The 17,975-nt window shown below is 37.5% G+C and overlaps 1 protein-coding gene across 2 annotated transcripts; it reads left to right on the top strand.

Annotated features, from left to right (window-relative positions):
- The first annotated feature begins 100 nt into the window (after positions 1-100).
- brpf3b (bromodomain and PHD finger containing, 3b) lies at positions 101-17,278 on the top strand. Of its 2 annotated transcripts, none has more exons than XM_058784964.1 (13): positions 101-1,858; positions 3,702-5,239; positions 6,316-6,472; positions 6,583-6,714; positions 8,073-8,201; positions 9,290-9,602; positions 9,892-10,173; positions 11,699-12,274; positions 12,952-13,030; positions 13,115-13,203; positions 13,278-13,366; positions 15,660-15,814; positions 15,966-17,278. In XM_058784964.1, exons 2-13 carry the CDS (start codon positions 3,738-3,740, stop codon positions 16,147-16,149), a joined length of 3,687 nt encoding a protein of 1,228 aa, XP_058640947.1. In that variant the 5' UTR covers positions 101-1,858; positions 3,702-3,737; the 3' UTR covers positions 16,150-17,278. The 2 variants fall into 2 exon arrangements, with proteins under 2 accessions (XP_058640947.1, XP_058640946.1); XM_058784963.1 differs by having other exon boundaries at positions 13,115-13,209.
- The last annotated feature ends 697 nt before the right edge of the window (positions 17,279-17,975 follow it).

Below are 17,975 nucleotides of genomic sequence, written 5' to 3'. Positions count from 1 at the left end.
TATATAAATAAACAAAAAAAAAAAATATATATATATATAAATAAACAAAAAAAATATATATATATATATATATATATATATATATATATATATATATAAACAAAATATATACAAAAGTATAATGAATTGTTGGGGATACATAACGGACACTGTTACTGACTTCAATTTAACACTTAAAGAAAGCTTTAGTATTTTGACATGTTTACTTAAAGTCAATGTGGAATAACAATGGCTACCCATTTTAATCTGCCATAGTGAAACTAGGTATGCTTCTAGAAAAAAAAAAAAAAGTTTTTCTGGCATTGCTTGCTTTTCTGGGAAAGTGATTACATTTTATTGAATGATCACAGATACAAACATTTCTTTTTTGGTAGTAACATGCACCGACAAATTTTTCACAATAAGACCAAGAATGTGTACTAAGAAAGTACATATGTGACCCTGGACCACAAAACCAGTCTTTAAGTCGCTGAGGTATATTTGTAGCAATAGCCAAAAATACATTGCATGGGTCAAAATTATCGATTTTTCTTTTATGCCAAAAATCATTAGGATATTAAGTAAAGATCATGTTCCAAGAAGACATTTTTTAAATGTATTACCGTAAGTGTATCAAAGCTTAGTTTTTGATTAGTAATATGCATTGCTAAGAACATCATTTAGACAACTTTAAAGGCGATTTTCTCAATATTTAGATTTTTTTTGCACCCTCACATTCCATATATTCAAATAGTTGTATCTCAGCCAAATATTGTCCGATCCTAACAAACCATACATCAATGGAAAGCTTATTTATTCAGCTCTCAGATGATGCATAAATCTCAATTTTGAAAAATTGACATTGTCGTCCAGGGTCACATATGGTCTATTCTAATTTCATGTTGACTTTAAGGCTTGTGTTTGTTACCTTCAAATCCTTTGAAAGGTGTGACAGGATGTTTAGCTTGTGGAAGTGATTGATTGTCCAGGACAAATGGCACCAGCAAGGTTTTGAGTAGCACTCCAGTGTGAGATTTGTGGGATCTGACATAAAGACTTATTTTTCTCATTGTATTGTTCTCTTTGGCTTTAGTACAGTATTATGTTTCTTGTATGTGATAATGTATGCCGTAACTCAACTGTACCAATATATCCATGTCTTGAATTGCCTACTGAAAATGTTATTTTCTCTCATGCAAACTGTGCATTTGTCCACCACACCTGGGTTTTTGATCATATTTGTTGACAGAAATGTTCATGTTTCGTTTATTTAGTAACATGCAGCTCCTCTTCTGGCCTAATCTCTGCACCTCTCCAACCAATCGAGCTGTGTGCATTACAGCTGACAGGTCGTGATGAACTCTGACCATAGCATGAACTGTGTGGGAGGCACACTGGTATCTTAAACACATTAAAGTGTCATAAACTTCCAGCCCCTGTTACGAGTTAAATAAACAGTAACGCAATGCTTTATTAAATTAGTCGTACAGCTGATAGAGTAGATGGCCTGCTTTTCTGAAGGGGCGTGTTCTTACTATCTCGACTGAGAGCTCCGCTCCGCTCTGCCTCTCTATCTGGCGAGCTACTAACTATCTACCCAGGCAGCGACGGTTGTTGTAGTAGTCGAAGCTGAAAATAGCCAGCTAGCTTTGCTGCTCCCGTCTAATTTAACTCAGAGTCGACGAGAAGTTAAAATGCTGGAAATGAATCCAAATTCATGAATGCGCAGAAGACATTTGCAGGAGGAAACTATGGAAGACTGAGGGACGGGAGACATTTTATCGGCGAATTTTTACCGGCTTTTCGGCCAAGCCACCAGCTTAAACAGCCTTCGCAAAAAGCTTCAGCCTCTCCGCGGAAGTTGTGGTCGGAAAATACGGTAAATCGTCTGATTTTTAATGTGTATTTTATGTGTGTCGCTAATGTAAGTTGTGAGGTCAATGTCAACGGTCGCTTTGCTCGGCTGGCTGTTTGGATACCGCACGCGGCGTTTCTGTGCTGGTTACCCGGGCTAGAGTGGCTAACTAGCCCGCCAGCTTTAGCAGCCTCGGCGTTTCGATCGCATCGGAGTTTATCAGTAAGCATATTCGTATAAACGCCGTGTGAGAGCAACAGTTTTATGATTTGAAGTGGTAACGGTGTTGTCATTGTTTATTTTTGTGTAAAGGGGTTCTCGGGAAACTTAGCTGAATCTGAAGTTCTGTTGGACTGTAAATATGGCTGACGTTTCGTTCTAGAATCGAGGACGCGCAACCTAACTATTATCTTGTGTGATACTTTTTCTCGCCGCTGATTGGCTAGACGGAGACGGTGGACGGCTGTGATTGGTCGTCTAAGTACAAGAGGTTGATAAACTTCTCAGCCTCTGGTGGTCGTCTCACTTCAGTGACAAATTCCTCAAAACTCCACTTTAAGTTTTGTAATATGCCCCCTGAAGTGTTTAAGGTAGTTGATACGAATGTATTACTTCGGTGTGACTCTGTATTACGATTTAAAAGTGGTTTTAGCGTTGACAGTAAGAGGGCGAACTGCTTGAGGCCTTGAGATCAAAAGTCCCGCCCATTGGACAGCAAAAATAAAAACACTGTAAATTGGCGACCGGCCTGAACTTAATCCTTCCAATGAGTTTGTGTAATCGAATGTTTGTAATTAACTTAACTAGCAATGGATACATTTACATACCAATACGCTAATTTCATATTAAAATGTGTGGATTTTTACTTTTATATATTTATCTCACTTGATAGTTGATGTTCGAACTAACTTGTAGACATGTTACTGTTTTGGGGGAATTTAATTTATGTGCTCTGCTGAATACTTGAGCAATTTGAGTATTTCGTTCAATTTTTCTGTAGAATTTATTCTATTATGTAACTTTAAAAAAAAAAAAAAAATTTTTAAACTTGTGATTTTATTTATGTTAACATAATATAAATACAAATGGTCCTTCACAATATGTAACAAACAAAGTCACTGGTTAAAATTATGCAAATAATAAAAGATGTGGAAAAAGTGGCAGGATATTATAATAATAATAATAATAATATAATTAATAATATTACATGGCCAAGTAGCCTACATTTATACAAAACACTGCAGTGTTGTTTAGTTTAACAGTTGGCCACATTGATTTTGTAATGTTGATTTTAATTTGTAAATGTATTATTCTATTATGTAAATATTCAATTTTTGTATAATTTTTAAATATCTAACATAATGCAACAATGTGTATTAGCATAAATAAAATAGACATGATTTACTATTAAGTTGTGCAAACAATAAAATAAGTAAAAATATAAAGGTGGTATAATAAAATAACAAAAAGGGGTGAATCTGTACATGAATCAATATTGCATTTAACAATATAATAATTATGAGGCCTAATAGCCTTTTAATTTCTGTTTTATATATATATGTTTATTATTGTATTATTTGTATTATTTTTTACATTTATACAAAACACTGCAGTGTTGTTTAAAGCCATACATATAAAAATAAAAATAAAAATAAGATCACCAGAATGCCATGATGCGGGTTGTGACCACTTCCAGGAAATGAGAGTGTGCACAGTATTTACAGATACATGACTCAGTCGACCATGGGTGATGTGAAAACTTCTTAGTGTTGACTATTTGGCAGGGAAAGTTGCACATTGGTATATTTGTGTTTTGTAAATCAATTAGGAATCTTATGCTTGTTCTTTTTCTCTTTTGTCCACACAGGTCAAGGTATAAAGGGGCAGCGTGGTGTGAGTCCCCATGAGAAAACCACGACGGAGGGGAGGCCTGCCCGGGGCCCAAAGTGATGCTGCGGACACGGGTACGGCAGGTAGAGGGGCGTCACAGCCACGCTCACTCTCTCCCTACCGACTGAAGGTTTCACCCACCAGAGAAACCCTAACATACGCCCAGGCTCAGAAGATCGTGGAGGTGGACCTGGATGGAAGACTGCATCGGATCAGCATCTTTGACCCCTTGATGGTGATCACTGAAGATGAGATGACAGCTCAGGACATTGCAGAGTGCAACAGTAACAAAGAGAACAGCGAGCAGTCATCGGTGACCACCGCCGTCAGCTCCCCGCGACGAACGGCAGCCCATAGAGGGAAAAAGAAAGACGTGAAGCAGTTGTCATCGTCTTCATCACAAAACCACTGCTCCAACTCTCACGGACAATCTCAGATGCATTCGAGCGTGAACAGCCACCATGGCACCTTACCCAAACCCACTTTCAGAGAGCAAGAGTCTTATGAACCGGTCGAGGCGCCTCCTCGCCCTTCGGCGTACTACCGTTACATTGAGAAGTCCGGTGAAGAGATGGAAACGGATGCGGAGTATGACATGGACGAGGAGGACATGGCCTGGCTGGAGCTGGTGAATGAAAGACGAGTGTCGGAAGGCCATCCACAAGTGTCACCTGACACTTTCGAACTCTTGATAGATCGTCTAGAAAAAGAGTCGTTCTTAGAGTCGCGAAGCCAAGCGCCCTCACAGAGCATCATTGACGAAGATGCCTTCTGCTGTGTCTGCCTTGACGACGAATGTCTCAACAGTAATGTCATCCTGTTTTGTGACATCTGCAACCTGGCTGTGCACCAGGAGTGTTACGGCGTTCCCTACATCCCTGAGGGCCAGTGGCTCTGCCGCTGTTGCCTGCAGTCGCCCTCTCGCCCCGTGGACTGCGTGCTTTGCCCGAATCAGGGCGGAGCGTTTAAACAGACCAGCGACGGGCGATGGGCACATGTGGTCTGCGCTATTTGGATCCCGGAGGTGTGTTTCGCCAACACGGTCTTCCTTGAGCCCATCGAGGGTGTGGACAACATTCCACCAGCTAGGTGGAAGCTAACGTGTTACCTGTGTAAGCAGAAAGGTTGCGGAGCGTCCATTCAGTGCCACAAGGCCAACTGTTACACGGCTTTCCATGTAACCTGTGCGCAGAGAGCAGGACTCTTTATGAAAATAGAGCCGGTCAGAGAGACTACTGTGAATGGGACTACGTTTTCGGTGAAAAAGACTGCGTTTTGTGAGGCACACTCTCCGTCTGTGAAGGACGGGTCGGATGATGAAGAGACCGGGGGGAGGGTTTTGGGGTGTCGGGCTAACAGGGGTCGCAGTGCCTATACGCAAACGCCACAGCTTAAGAAGCAGAAACGAAGCAATAAACTGGATTCTAAGCAGCAGCAGAAGAAAGGAAAGAAAGAAGAGGTGTCGAAAAAAGTCATAACACCTTTGGTCATTGTCCCAGAAATACCTACTCACAGGTAATCATATTATAATGTATATCATATTTAACATATTTTTAAAAATATGATATATTTTATTATACATAATTCATTATATATATATATATATATATAAAACTTTACACACACTCACATATATGAATGAATGTATGTATATGTATGTGTATGTATGTATATATATATGTGTGTGTGTGTATGTATGTGTTACGATGTAAGGAGGTCATATTTACAAACCAATAAAACCGAAACTAAATCGCGTTGAAACAGGAAGTGAAGTAAACAGAAGAGAATGACAAAATAACGGTCCACATAACAAAACTTAAACCTGACAATAAGATCATTAGTATATTTTTAGCCTATATATAACAGTTAGTTCTGATCCTCGAATCTGACTAACAAGATACTTTTCTGTTGATATTTCACCTGCGTGTTCTAGACGGCTGTCAGTCAGTGCAGCTTCATTGTTTCGCCTCAAGGTGGCGGCAAGAGACTGTCTTTGAGTGAGTCTTTAAACCGTTCATTCAACTACACGTTCAAAAGCGCTGATTCATTCAGAGATTTGTAATGAAACACGCTGTTTAAATCATTTTAACTTTGAGCGCCACTTTTAAAGGCTCAGCTGACCAGCAGAGCGTCGATGCTAAGACAGATTTCGCTTTCCTTGGACAGGACAACCTGTTTTCACAAATGACTCGGCCTGAAGGACAGACGCAGGAATCGCACGCGATCAGTCGGTCTCTCTCTCATTCGCTGTCTGTTTAGGCTTGTTATGCAAATTTACTGAGCTCTGTGCAAATCAGCATGATACACATTGTTATCATTACTAATATTCAGAATACATGCACGAAGTGTAAAACAAGAAGGGCGTAACCTTACGTAAAAGAAAACACTGAAATATCGCGGTTGTTGCATTCCTCTGCGGTTATGCTCATCAATAGCGCGGTATTGCGGTTATCGCGACAGCCCTATAATTACATATATGTGAGTGTGTAAATTTTTTTTTATATATATATATGTAATTGTCTCTATATGTATTAAACAGTATAATACATATAAGAAAGCTTATGTAATTATTTTTCTGTTCTATTTTACAGATTGAACAAAATTTCTAAAGATGTGATCATACAGAAGAAGAATCAGTTCATGCAGAGACTTCACAACTTTTGGTTACTTAAGCGTCAGTCGCGCAATGGAGTGCCTCTCATTCGTCGTTTACATTCACATCTGCAGGGTCAGAGGAGTGCAGAACAGGTCAGTGTTTATGCATATTTTAATTTTGTAGACATAAGCCACACCCCTTATGCATAACTACAGTATCATACATTGTGTGCATGCTATTGACTGTTATAAACTGTGTGTAGGCGGAGCCAGATGAAAAGCTGAATGCTGTGAGAGAAGAGCTGAAATACTGGCAGAAGCTTCGTCACGATCTGGAGCGAGCGCGACTCCTGATCGAGCTCATTCGCAAGAGAGAGAAACTAAAGAGAGAGCAGGTAACATACTGAAATGTTACATATGATTACTGTGTATTCTTGCATAATAAAGACAATGAAGTTATCTTGAACCAGAAATGTGGACTTAAGTCGAACCAGAGTCATGGTGTTTAAGGTCTGTTTGACACTGTAAGCAGGATGTAGTTATTTCTGCATTCATATTTACAGCCTCCAGCATAAAACACATGTACTGAGACTATTTTTGCCCCATGTAGCGAGCTGAATTGAAAATGCACCATTAAACTATTAATGAACAAGATCAATGCAATATAGGCTTTTATGAAGCAACATAAAACACTGAAGTAAACAATAGAATGAAAAAAGATGCCTGTCTGGCTTGGTGCGAGCAGCACAAACACGTTGTTTTTAATAAATCTTACTAAATCCAGACAAATAAGCAGTTAATATATGCAATTTGTTTCATGTAAATTACCATACGGGTGTAAATGTTACGCCCCTCCTCATGAAAATTAGAATTTGTTAGGATCAAGTTTATGCTAGTTCTCAATTGGTTTTGTAAACTGCTTTTCAATTGCTCGCTCCCAATAATCATTTCATAATTTATAGCTGTTATCAAAGAGAATACTCAATTTGGTAACCCAGAAATGTTTTTTTTCTGTATAGAGCTGAAGCTCTGTTGAGCAGCAGAAATTCTGTCATTGTGAAAGTACAGCCACAAGCCTGCTGTTGCCGTTATGCTGCAGTGTAAAGTGAGCATAAGAGTCAGGCTATGACTTGATTTGGCAAATATTGCATGTGAAATTGGACTTAGTCATTTCTTGAGATTTGGCTTGGCTGCTTTTTGTGACAAACAGCATGTGACATCTTATACTATGAATGAAAGTGAAGGCGGCACATTTTTTACATGAATACGTTTCTGCCACTTCCTTTGCAACTAATTGGTGGTTGGGAAAGGAAATAATGTACGAGCATTAGTGCAACTGAACACACTGACAAACTATAATTAGTTACTTGCTGTTTTAATATTAATATAATTTACAGGGAGGGAATGTTCATATTCAAAGGAACATTTTATTGGACAGAAATGCATATGCCTGTGCATGAAAAAACTAGTCATTACTTTTTTTTTTGTCCAAGTTCTCTGGAAGATTAAGAATTTAAAAAGGATTTTAAATAAACTTAAATTTGCTCAAATTTAGTTTTGTCAACATTTAGAACTACATATTGATGACCTCGAAGCTCACAGACATGGACTAAAAGCCACAGAACTGTAATTTTCATGAAGAAATAGGACCCATGACTTTAAAAAAAAAACATCTGACTTCTGTCACCTTGACCATATAAGAATTTGTCAGGTGTCTGTCAATTTGTCATATAACCATGTGTTGTTTCTGTAGGTAAAGATTCACCAGGCTGCGACTGAGCATCAGTTAACTCCGGTCCTGGTACTGCTGCGATCCACTTTAGAACAGCTTCAGGAGAAAGATAATGCAAAAATATTTGCACAGCCTGTCAACTTGAAAGAGGTGTGTCTATTTTATGTACATTCATACACAATCGTCACAAATATAGTATAAAATGTAATATTGTGAAATATTATTAACTAAAAAATTAGAATTTTCAGTAGCCATTAATCCAGTCTTCATTGTCACACGATCCATCAGAAATCATTCTAATAAATAAAATTTCTTATTATTAATGTTGAAAACGGTTGTGCTGCTTAATATTTATGTGAAAACCTTAATATATTTTTTTAGTATTTGATGAATACAAAGTCCAAAAGAACAGGATTTATTTGAAATATGCAAACATTTGAACAGTAATGTAAACGTGTCAAGTCATTATCGATTAATATGTGGCACAGGTCGTTTTTTGCATATTGGCCAATATAACCGCTTTAAAAATGAATTGATCCATTAAAGTGCCCCTATTACGGGTAATGAAAGGTTCATATTTTGGTTTTGGGAGTCCCCAAAAACAGGTTGACATGCATGCAAGGTCCAAAATCACTTTCAATGTGCATTTATTTTTACCTTATGTGCTCAACAACTCCCAAACGATTCGTTTAACGATTCATTTTTCCAAACCCCTCCTTTGCGTGACGCTGATCTGCGGTGATTGGTCTCATTTTCTTTTCATCATGTCTGTAATGCCTGATAAAGCAGCATTTGTGAGGCAGTGCTGCTTTGTGGACAGCGTTACCGGGGAAATAGCTACTTTTACAGCTCCGAAAGCAGCACCTGGTGGCAAAGAATGAATTTGCATTTTCATTCAGACCAACTTGAAAAGACCAACAATATGCTACTGTTTCATGTTGATGTCAATGTGAAACGGCTTGGGATTCGTTTAAAAAAACGACTCGTTTCAATGATTCAGAGTTGACTCTTTCTTTTGAGAGACAATAACTTTATACATGGTGCACTTTCAGATTTAAAACTTTGCAGGATGTTTTCATTCACTCAGAGCTGTTACACACTGCATAAAAGGTCATTTTCAAAAATCCATAATGGGGCACTTTAAGCTTTATTAAACGCAAATCTACTCTTATATTAAAATTCTAATATCTTCATATTGAAGTTTTAGTTTCACAGAAACTGTGCTCTTGGGTTCTCAGGTCCCAGATTACCTGGAGTTTATCACGCACCCCATGGACTTCTCCACCATAAAATCCAAATTGGAGGCTCACAAATATCGCTCTGTCACTGACCTTGAGGCTGATTTCAACCTCATGATCAATAACTGCCTGCTTTATAATGCTAAAGACACTGTGTTTTACCAAGCTGCAATACGCCTGAGGGACCTAGGGGGTGCTATCCTGAGGCACGCTCAGAGACAAGCCCAAAACACAGGCTTCGACCTGGACACAGGCATGCACCTGGCAGAATCGCCACATAAAAATGACTACTACCGCTGCACTTTGGAAGATGGTGAGTAGTTAACAAGAAATCATATAAAACTAACGCCACCATAAAAATGGCTACTACCACTGCACTTTGGAAGATGGTGAGTAGTTAACAAGAAATCATATAAAACTAAATACCAACAGTAACATGTTGGCAGTGGTAAAGTGCCAACAATTGGGTGGGATTTCTTGACTTTTATTGTAACACAACATCACTTAGCTTTAACCTTTTAAGTTATTTTCCCAAGATGCCAATGGCATTACGTTTACCTTTTGTTCTTTGTTACTAATGGTTGGTTTTGTTGTGTGTGTAGTCGACACGCTGCTAGACCCTGATAATCGATTGCACATGACGACGGAAAACCAGTTGAGGGAGCTGCTAGATAAATTAGATGTGGTGACGTCCATGCGCTCAAGTGGTGCACGCACACGCCGTATACGTCTGCTCCGGCGAGAAATCAACAACATCCGCTATAAACAGCAGTCGCGGAACTCACACATGCTCAATGGAGACCTCAAAGAGGAAGACGAGGAGGAGGATGAAGACAAGGAGATGGATGGTGAACATAACCTGTCGTCGTCATCGTCAGATAAAGGTCAGACTTGACTATGGTTGGAAATCAAGAACCGGTTAATTTCAGTTAATGTTCCAGAATTCCAGATGTTTTTCTTTTTTAAATACTAGAACCAAATGTTTTTCATGACATGCAGTTCTGTTAACAGTATTTGAATGTCTGCGTTCTTTTTAAAGATGGCATGAAATGTAAATTCACCAGATTTTCTAAATGCATGTTATGATTGTAAGCAATTCATCAATGCAAGTGTTTCATTTAAAAAAAAAAAATAAAGAAATTTGACCTTGTAATTTTTTATTAAAAAATCATATCTCTGGATACTTTGGAGAAACAACAGCATTCACTCTGGTCACATATGCAGTAGTATCACATACTACTTCGGTTGTGTCTCGATTTTTATAAATTGATTAAAAATAGTCTCAAATTATTCTTGAACTCTGATTCAAGCCAATAGTTCTAATAAATCGTTTACTCACTCTAAACTGTTCTTGACTTAAGCCCTGTTCAAATCAAAATCTACATAATAGTAACTATATTAGCATCCCACCTATGCATGATAACTTTATAAGTACGCACTGCAGTTTTGTCATCTACCACTTTAAATGCTCAAGCTCTTTAAAGCAGGATGCAATTTTGATTGGCTGTCAGTGTGTTTGTTTATTAACTTTGAAAAAAGTAATTTTGAAAGGGATTCCAAATATCTTGTTCCACTGTGTTGTTATTAGCTGTTTCCATCCACCAATTTTTATGCGCATTTTGGAATATTGCATAAAAAACCGCTGGATAGAAGCACCAAGATGCGCATAAATTCTAAAAATGTGCATAAACTACGATGGAAACACATTTACCAAATAAATTCCACTATGCGCATCAAAAGTCATGTTACTTTACACAATGGGACGGGACAACTTCACTAACCAGTAGACTGATCTCGCTGCACAGCATCTGAAATGTTGTTTTGGTCGTTCTGAAACACCTGAGCAAAGTCTGTCATCAAAGTATTTCTGTATAGTTGTCTTACACGACTGCATTCCCAAACAGCTGGCATCCACCTCTGAAAGCAATGACAGCATTTATTTATTTATTTATTATTAATGACAGCATCTGCTCGCTCTGAGGTGCAAGTTTTTTATCATATATGAAAATTATTAAATTCAGTGGCTTCTCCTACTTTTCTTAGTGATATTTAGTGCCAGTTTATCAGGAAGTGACTATTTTGTTCTCTTTGGATCGCTGGATGGAAACATAGCTCTTGTTATAGTTGTGGGTTGCTTTTCTTTTAAATTTAGAATGAACTATAACTTTATCATTATTTTTATAGTTACCATCCTTGGTGTGAACAGGCCTTTACTCAAAATTCGCAAGTTGTTACTTTCATCATGTCTAACTTATAATTAATTTTGACTAATATGTACTTGGGTATGTAGTTAGAAATTGTAAAGTGGAATCACAACCATCCCTTCAGCAAAATGTTAGATTTCTCATTCAGCAATGCCAGTCTGATTCCAGATTTTTTTGTAACATCTGGTTGTTCTTCTTCCTCTAGATGACTGTAAATCAACCCCCCCACCCATGCTGGAACCCACAGGCCTGGCTTTGTCTCCTCCACCAGCAGACACCCACCAAGAACCGCCAACCCTCCGACCCATGACATCCGACCCCAGGACATCCCCATGCCCACCTAAGCGCCTCAAACTCAACAGCGAGAGCCTAGAGGCCGATTCAGACGCCGCACCTGTGAACAGCTGCACCAAACCTGAGGACCGCCCGCCCGAGAACAAACTGATCAACGGCCTCTCCTCCACAGAGTCACCGACCCGGCCTTCCACAGGAGGGGTCGGCCGGCGGACGTCCGTCCTTTTCAAAAAAGCAAAAAATGGAGCAAAACTCCAGCGTGAGAGAGACAATCAGATGCAGAACGGAAGCAGGGAGGAGGCCGTCAGTGCTGACCCAGAACCTGCACGCACACCCAACTGCACAGCCACCGTCAAGACTGAAACCTCAGCCCAGCCAAAACCTTCAACACCTCCGCCCATATCAACCCCGGCCAAACAGAGAGCAAGAAGCCGCAGCTGTAGTCCAGAGCATGAGAGAACACCCCCTCGACTCACTCTAGAGCCTGGTAAAGAAAACAACTGCTTTACATGATGCATTTTAAATGATTTTGTGATGGGTTTACTTGAAGGGTACCATGATTTTTGTGGGGAAAATGTTATTGCAGATTTTCCTGATTTAAAAATTGCATTTTGAAAATGAAAATGCATTTGTTAAAAATTGTTTTGGTGAAAGCTCCAGGTTTGCCCAATTTGGCAAAACTGTGATTTATATATCATTATGTGAAATAATAATTTTTATTATTGCTTCAAAATATAAAAAGAAAATATTGCTATCGTACAAGTATACGTGCATAAAATAATAAACGTTTTACTGTCCAGCTGTAAAATTACAATACTAATATTTAGGTTCTAATTTCTTTATTTGCTAATGTTTAAGCATCAAGCTTTTAATTGTAATCTTGTCTTATTTACTTGTAAAATAACTGCTTTTTATATGCTTTAACAATATGTAAATATGCTTATAGTTGTGGCATCATAACCATTACAAACTCGCTTTTATATCTCAGTTTCCATAGATGGATGGAGGCCTTGGAGGGTTAATTGCGTTTCATTTTATTTATTTATTTACATTTTTCAAAGCATGGACAATCTTGTTTTTCATGACAACTGAAATTGTGGTATGGATAATACTTTATACTAATGAAACCTTTCTCAAACACCCTTTTCTCTATATTTTTTTTAGCTCTCACCAACGGATTCAGAAAGCACAAAGATGGCGGCTCTGACTCAGAATGCAGCTCATCTCCGACTCTCAGAGAACTGTAAGAGGAAAAACGAAAGCCTGAAACCTCTCTGCATCAAATAGCTCACATGTGCAGTTAACTGATCATTTCTGTTGCTTTCAGTGTCTCGCCCCCTAAAAAGAGCAGAGGGAAACCTGCTTTGTCCAAAGTCCCTTTCTTAGAAACTGTTAACGGAGACTCTGACTACACTGGTACTGGTAAGAAATGAATCCCTATGAAATCTCAATATATTTTTTGTGGATACTACAGTCCTTGTTCTATGCAGATGTTCTGTCAAACGGGGATGCACCTGAACCTGAACCTCTGGATTTGGTGTGGGCCAAAAGCAGAGGATATCCGTCCTACCCTGCTCTGGTGAGAGAGGGCGCTCTACATTCATATTATGTGAATACAACACATTGGTTCAGTTATTTTGAGTTAGGCATACAGTCAACATCTTTAAAGGGGTCATATAATGCCATTTTTGTACAAGCTAATATGATTCTTTAGGGTCTAAATTGAAAGTTTGTAATATACTTTAATTAAAAATTCTCATTAGTATTGTAAGAAAACACTAATTTTACCTGCTCAAAAACAGCTCTGTTTTCAGCACACAGTTTTAGTGCGTGTGTTTTTAAATGCTAATGAGCTTTGCTCGCCCCGCCCCTCTGTTCTGTGGGGCGTTTTTGATTCTTCAGATGTGATATACAAAAGTAAATATGTGATCAGATAACATAACTTATTCTGGCATAATATTGAAAAACATCAATTAGAGTATTTATAGTCTTGGATCATATGCATTTGCAGGATGTAAACAGTATTTTGCAGGTATTGTGTTACCATTAATTTTCATGCAGTTATAACTGTTTTTTATTTATTTAAATTTTTTACATTACTTCTTCACAGACACCGTTATAAACAATCTTCAAAAGTAAGCTTAGTGTAGTGTTATCATGTTAACTTTAATACCTGCGTACACAGTTTGTAATAACACAATAACCATAACGTTTTGTTCATTATAAATGTGGGATTATTAATTATATTGAGAACGTCAGAATAGAAAACATGCATGTACCCTGAATGTAAACATTAGCCACATACATCGTGAAGCGTGCTAGCGATTTGCAAAGATTAATATAAAGATTAATATAAAGGTTAATTAAACGTTACACTCACTTCTTCTGGAGGTTCAGCAGGAACACGAATAGTTGGTACCGATTCTTTTTTCAGGAGCAGCTTCTTAGCAAAACCAGCTTTATACTGACCTTCATTTATAAAGCAGTCTGGTGAAAATGATTTGCGCAAACATGAAAACATTGACGTTGCTCGTGGGGAATATTCCCTTCAAAAGCAAAACTCAGCCACTGTGTCTTCAGCGGTTCGGACTTAGGAACATCAAAATGACTGCTGTGTTCATTATTGCACCCGAGAACAGAACACCACAATCGCTTAGACGCCATTCTGCTCATAGACAGCTCCAGCGTATATCAACAATGCGGACTATGATTGACAGCTCGCTCACGAGCAAGGGCGGGTCTGTGTTGAAACACTGCTGTCAATCAACCATCGTGGGAGGGGCGTCCGACCGTGTGGCGTCACACGGTCGAACGGCTTGATTTGAGACAGGGTAAAACAAATAAGGAGATTAAAAAAAAAACACTGGATGGATTTTTATCATTTTATGATGGTTGTGTACAGGCACTGCTAACGCACATTTCAGTACAATCAACTTGTAAAAGTGCATGTACCATTATATGACCCCTTTAAAAAATTTAAAAAAGTATTTTTTAGGCTTGAGAATTTTACCAGCCTTTCACAATAATGGGACAGTCCTGACATCAGAAGTGTCCTTGTTTACATCATTAATGCACATTCCTGGTCTGATTATGAATTATTCCTGAGTCTAGGGATTATCAAGCTTTTTTTGTCAGTCAAACAACTTTGACCTAAAACACCTCTGAGAAGTTAATATTTCAGTATTGTAGTAATGGCAGTCATTTAACAGTGTATTCAGTTCTCTAGTTAATGGTCACATGACAATTTTTTTTTTTCATATGTTTTATTTTGATTGCTATTATTTATTATATTGTCATTTGTTTTTGTTTCATTGAAATAAATGATGGTACATTTTTTTTTTTATGCTTTATCAACTTGCATTCACTGGTAAACAAAGTATTTAAAAAAAAAATTAATTGCTTTTATTATTTGTTAGTTTTTTTTGTTGTTGTTATTAAAAATTAATAACATTAACAATGTTATTAGCAGTAAAGATTTACTGCTATTTTAGTAAAATTAATTTAGCATTTTTAGGATTTAATTAATTGTTAGCATTTCATCAACTCATGAACCCTCTGCAGTTCCATTAACTATTTAAATTGTTTCGTAAATGTGTTTTATTTAGTTTAATTCATTTTTATTTTATTAAAATAAATTTTAATTTACATTTTTATTATTTAATTATTACCAACTTTGTTGACTCACAAATCACAGTTTGGAAAAACCCTGCAATAGTCCATGTTGTATCAAATATAAATCAATATAATGTATATAATTTTTTATTATTTTTTTCCTCACCAAATAGCCTGTTTTTTGGGTTGTGAACGGTGTTAAAGCAAACCACTGACATTCACAGGTTAAATGAACGGTTTGAATTGCTCTTATTTTGTAGATCATAGATCCAGACATGCCTCAGGAGGGTCTTCTGCATAACGGAGTTCCCATCCCTGTGCCTCCGCTTGACGTGCTGCGTCTTGGTGAGCAGAGACAGGAAGAAGCCGGAGAGAAACTCTTCCTGGTTCTCTTCTTTGACAACAAACGCACATGGTGAGCACAGCACTGGGGATTTACTTTGTTTTCCTTCAGCTTTATCCTCCAGACTTTGCATTTTCAAACGTCCATGGTAAGTATCTGCTGGCTTTAAGGCTTTCAGAAGGAACTGACAGTGAGTTTTCTGTTCTTATGTCTGTCTCTGCAGGCAATGGCTGCCACGAGATAAAGTGATCCCTCTTGGCGTTGACGACACAGCCGATAAGCTGCGAATGATGGAGGGCAAGAAGACCAGTATCCGGAAGTCCGTGCAGGTGGCCTACGACCGAGCTATGATGCACTTGAGCCGAGTTCGAGGAGATAATGGTTTTGTCGGCTCCAACTACATGTAGAATAAGAAACGCCAACCGCATCTGTCCTTACGTACCACTCACATGGGCTTTCTAAGGCGGGCTGAGGGCCATTTGGTTAGTGCACCAGGTACTAGACTCCTGATCATTCAGTTCAGTTTAGTTTATCCATGTGTTCATGACACAACCCTCTCAGTCATTTCAGATTCAAGACAGGAAAGTACAGTGGCTTCTACCAATAATTAGTTTTTATGAGGTGTCACTTTATGGTGATGACGAGTCAAAACCACATAGACTCAGAGTTTTAGCATTTGGGTACATTCAGAGCAATTCATTTCTGAAAAATTAATTTTAAATGAATGAACTTAAAGAATATAAACGTTTGAATGAATCACTGCCATTTTCTTAAAATAGCTTTTTACTTTTTAAAGTTTTACAAACCACTTCTTGTATATTGTAAAGACACTTGTGTATATAAGTATGTTTTTTTTATCATATAGTATCTAATTTAATTTTTTTTCTTGTTTGTGAAATAAATTGCCTGGAGGAATGAAGAAATGAAGGTTGTGTATATACGTGTAAAAAGATTTTCAGATGAACTGACTTTCTACATGGTTTATCCTGCTTGTCTTTGATATCGGATGGTGTGAGTGTGTTCATATATATGTACATTAACGGCATACGATCGTGTATGTATGTGTATATGTACCGACTCACGGTTGTCTATGGTTAAATATATATTCTCATTTTTGATACAAAAAAGTAATTTATTTATGGACCGTAAAGAGATAAAGGAATTAAATTATATTGGTTCGAGATGGAAAGCAGATCTCTTATTTAAGATGATAAACTATTGCATAGGCTTTTAAGATCTAACTTCACATGTGCTTTCAGATCCTGGTTTAGTTCTTTTTAAGATTTCAAGGTAAAACGTTTGAGGGATGGTGATGATGATGACATGTTGTACACTTGCTGTTATTACCTTTTCACCATCAAGCACAGAACCTTGTATTTATTGTAGAAAGTTGTGGAGCTTTTGTTCACTGTTTATAAGATGGAACCTCTAAGAAATTTTAAGCTTGTACAAACTGCAGATTTTACCTACCCACCAAATAACCTGTCTCAAACAGTATTTTCTCATGCGGGAAATAAATGTTCTATGGAAACTCTACTATGGCTGCGTTAATATATTGATGTTTTAAGACCATAAGCTATTTTTCTTGATTTTAGACCTGTAATGCATTTTTTTTTTTTTTATTAACATTGTAAAGCTCTGTTGCAATGTTAGATTTCCTAATAATATATGCAGGCTATTTTTCTGATTGCAATATTACAGTACTGACTAACCAAGACGTTTGTGCAAGAAATGACTGAAAATGTACTTTGAGGCTAACTCCTGAAAGTAAAGGTGGCACTGATGCATTTTTTTTTTTCTAGTCGTTTAGGTAATATTTTTATATACATATACATACATACATACATACATACATACATACATACAGTGTGTTCAGAAGTTGATTTTCTGGTCATATTTTTTTTCCAAGAACATTTTACCAATTCCAAACCACATCAATCTTAATAACTATTATTGATTTTGTATTTAATCATTTATAAGTGATATATAATCGTCCATGAAGGCTTAAAGTCAAAAACTCCTTATTTCAGTTGTGTAGAATTATTAGGCAGGTTTTCTTTTACAGATAAAATGAGCCAAAAAAGAGATTGAACTCAAGAATAAAAGTAAAAAAATAATTAAATGCCCATGAGAAGGATGCAATAATAGAATTAGCAAAGTTAAGGCATGACCATTGGGCAGCGAAATGCTCATTGGGTCAGCATGGTCAGAAAAAAAACAGGTGGAGAAGAAA

The sequence above is a fragment of the Onychostoma macrolepis genome, chromosome 08 (genome assembly GCF_012432095.1).
Source record: "Onychostoma macrolepis isolate SWU-2019 chromosome 08, ASM1243209v1, whole genome shotgun sequence".
NCBI classification, from domain to species: Eukaryota; Metazoa; Chordata; class Actinopteri; order Cypriniformes; family Cyprinidae; genus Onychostoma; species Onychostoma macrolepis.
The sequence above is the reverse complement of the archived record's forward strand: the minus strand, read 5'-3'. Positions and strand labels throughout refer to the sequence as shown.

Bases quoted from the DNA above. Each gene is read 5' to 3' on its own strand.
- brpf3b (XM_058784963.1), top strand. From the start codon at position 3,738: ATGAGAAAACCACGACGGAGGGGAGGCCTGCCCGGGGCCCAAAGTGAT. The intron at 6,715-8,072 runs GTAACATACTGA...TTGTTTCTGTAG, and splicing joins AGAAACTAAAGAGAGAGCAG to GTAAAGATTCACCAGGCTGC. The intron at 13,031-13,114 runs GTAAGAGGAAAA...TGTTGCTTTCAG, and splicing joins TCTCCGACTCTCAGAGAACT to TGTCTCGCCCCCTAAAAAGA.